Here is a 2,500-nt window from a genome sequence, read left to right on the forward strand (position 1 = left end):
CCTCCCTCCCCCTCTCCTCCCCTTCCCTCTCTCTCTTAAAGTGATAGGGGGGGGGAGCCCGTGAGGGAAAAATAAGCTATCATCCCTTCCCCTTTTCCGGTACAGTAGCTTTGATTTGACAGGTTTTTAAAAGGCATTTGTGGGGAGGGGGTGGGGGGGGGGTGAATGGGTTTGGGGAGGGAAAAGGGGAAAGGGGGGACAGTAAAAGGGATGTATGAGTGTGCGTGGGGGTGTGTGTTGTTCGCGGCCGTTTTTTGTTTGGTTTGTTTTTTGGTGTTTTGTGTGTGTGTGTGTGTGTGTGTTGTGTTTTTTTTGTGTGTGGGTGTTGTGGGGGGGGTGCACGTATGTTTTTTATGCGCATATTGTGTTTTATTTGTTTAATTTTTTGTTTTTTAGATGAGAAACAAAAATTGTGCTGCGTTTTTGCGTTGGCATTGTGCAAGCGCTTTCGACTCGTTCATTTTCAACACGCATTAGAAGTTGCGTGTATGTGTGCACTCTATCTGTCATCCGACGCGGATTGTACAGCAGCACGCACAGATCCATTAGCCTCGCTCTCTCTCTCTTTCTCCTCTCTCCCCCTCCCCCCCTTTCCCTCCTCTCTGTTTTTCTCTTTCTCTCTCTCTTCTCCTCTCTCTTCTCCATTATCTCCCCCCTCTCTTTTTCTCTCTCTCTCTCTCTCTTTCCTCTCTGTTTCTCTTTCTCTCTTCTGTTTTTTTCTCTCCTCTCTGTTTTTCTCTTTCTCTCTCTCTGTCTTTTCTTCCTCTCTGTTTCCCTCTCTCTCTCTCTCTCCTCCTCTCTGTTTTCTCTTTCTTCTCTCTCTCTCCTCTCTCTCCTCTCTCTCCCCTCTCTCCTCCCCCTGTTTTTTTCTTTCTCTCTCTCTGTCTTTCTCTTCCTCTCTGTTTTACTCTTTCTCTCTCTCTGTCTTTCTCTTCCTCTCTGTTTTTCTCTTTCTCTCTCTCCCTCGCTGCCCCTGTCTGCCTGTTTGATCATCTCTTTCCCCGCCCCGTTTCTGCCTTCTAAACAAAGAAACACCCCAAACCCCCACCACACACAACCCCCCCCCCCCCCCCCCCCCCCCCCCCCCCCCCCCCCCCCCCCCCCCTTCCCCCCCCCCCCCGCCCGCAAGTGCTGGGCCCCTCCCCTCACCGTTGCAAAGGAGCCCCAGCGTTGCCAACTGCACCTACCTGCCGCCGCGCATTTCCCGCTGGCCAAGAACAGCAGCAGGAGGATGAATAGGGCGATGACGTCGGGCGTGGTCGTCATCCTCGTGGTCTCTAATCTTATATATCGAGATCGGCAGTCGTCATTACAGGGTCATCGCGGGACATAGCGGAGGAGGTCGTGCCTCTCAGACGGCCATTTTCAGGGAGGTCGGGGGGGGGGGGGGGGGGGGGGGGGGCGGGGGTGTTTCCCTTTGGCGGTTTTCCTTTTCTTTTTCTCTCTTTCCCTTTGCTCTTTTCCTTCTTCTCCGCTGTATTTTTTTTTTTCCTCCTTCTCTTCTAATTCTTTTGTTTCTTCTCCTTTGTGTCTTGTATTTTTTTTCTTTTATCTTTTTCTTTTTCTTCTTCTCCTCCTTTTTTTTTCTATTCTATTGCGATTTGATTTCTCTTTTCGCTTCGCTTCTCCTTTTCCCCCCTCTCCGTGGTGTCCTTCTCTTCTCCTTCCTTTCGCTCTTCTCTTGTCCTCTTCCTTCTCCTCTTTCTCCTTGTTCGCACAGCTTGATCTACAATTCCTTATCTACTGACGTCATATTGATACGTTTTCTTTATCATGACCACACACTTGAAAATAAGTCAGACCCAAGAGAAAAAGAAGCAAAATCGAGGAAAATCGAGGGAGTGACAGACTGATCCTCCTCCGCTTCACGTGTTCCTTTCCGCAGCCTCCCCCTGGACCCCGAAAGGCGGCGGGAATCTCCTTAGACTTCCTGGCCTCTTGTCCTTCGCTTCCTTGGCACTGGGATCCTCGCCCTTGCCAATCCTCATGACACACACTGTCGTAAATAAATAGATAAACAAAGAGATAGATAATAAATGAATAAGGAATTAATCCTAGACAGTTCGGTCAGTTGTGCGAATAACGTCGGCAAAGGGAAACGAGCTTTGTGATTTTTCGACACGTGTCTCACTCGCATTCCGAAACTGTGTATTGTTTTATTTCTCTCTCTCTCTTCCGTGTCGGTTGAGAATACAAAATTATTTAAGTTATACCTTCTCTCTCGGAGCTTAACGCGTTCATAAGTTTCAAATAATAATTTCATGTGACATATTCATTTTTCTCTCGCTCTCTTTTTTTTCTTTTCAAATGATTTATTATTTTTCTGATATATTTTTACATTTATATTCTGGTGTCTATTTTTTATCAACTCGGTTTGAATTACTTAATAAGTTGAATGTCAAACCGTTGTTGTTTTTTTCACAAAATTAAACTAAACTTAAACAAAAAAATAAACACAGTTTGTTTCTTTATTTCATTTTATAATCTTCATGTTTGCAGG

At 46.3% G+C, this 2,500-nt stretch overlaps 1 protein-coding gene across 1 annotated transcript in view; it reads right to left on the reverse strand.

The window, feature by feature from the left end:
- LOC125040486 overlaps nucleotides 1-1,410 on the reverse strand; it is a 65,417-nt gene extending 64,007 nt beyond the window's left edge. Inside the window, exon 1 of the mRNA XM_047635038.1 lies at nucleotides 1,188-1,410. Within this exon, the coding sequence (XP_047490994.1) occupies nucleotides 1,188-1,266 (79 nt within the window). The 5' untranslated portion in view covers nucleotides 1,267-1,410. The remainder of the gene's footprint in view (nucleotides 1-1,187) is intronic.
- Nucleotides 1,411-2,500: the final 1,090 nt, after the last annotated feature.

This window comes from Penaeus chinensis, chromosome 29, assembly GCF_019202785.1.
Source record: "Penaeus chinensis breed Huanghai No. 1 chromosome 29, ASM1920278v2, whole genome shotgun sequence".
In the NCBI taxonomy this organism is placed as follows: domain Eukaryota; kingdom Metazoa; phylum Arthropoda; class Malacostraca; order Decapoda; family Penaeidae; genus Penaeus; species Penaeus chinensis.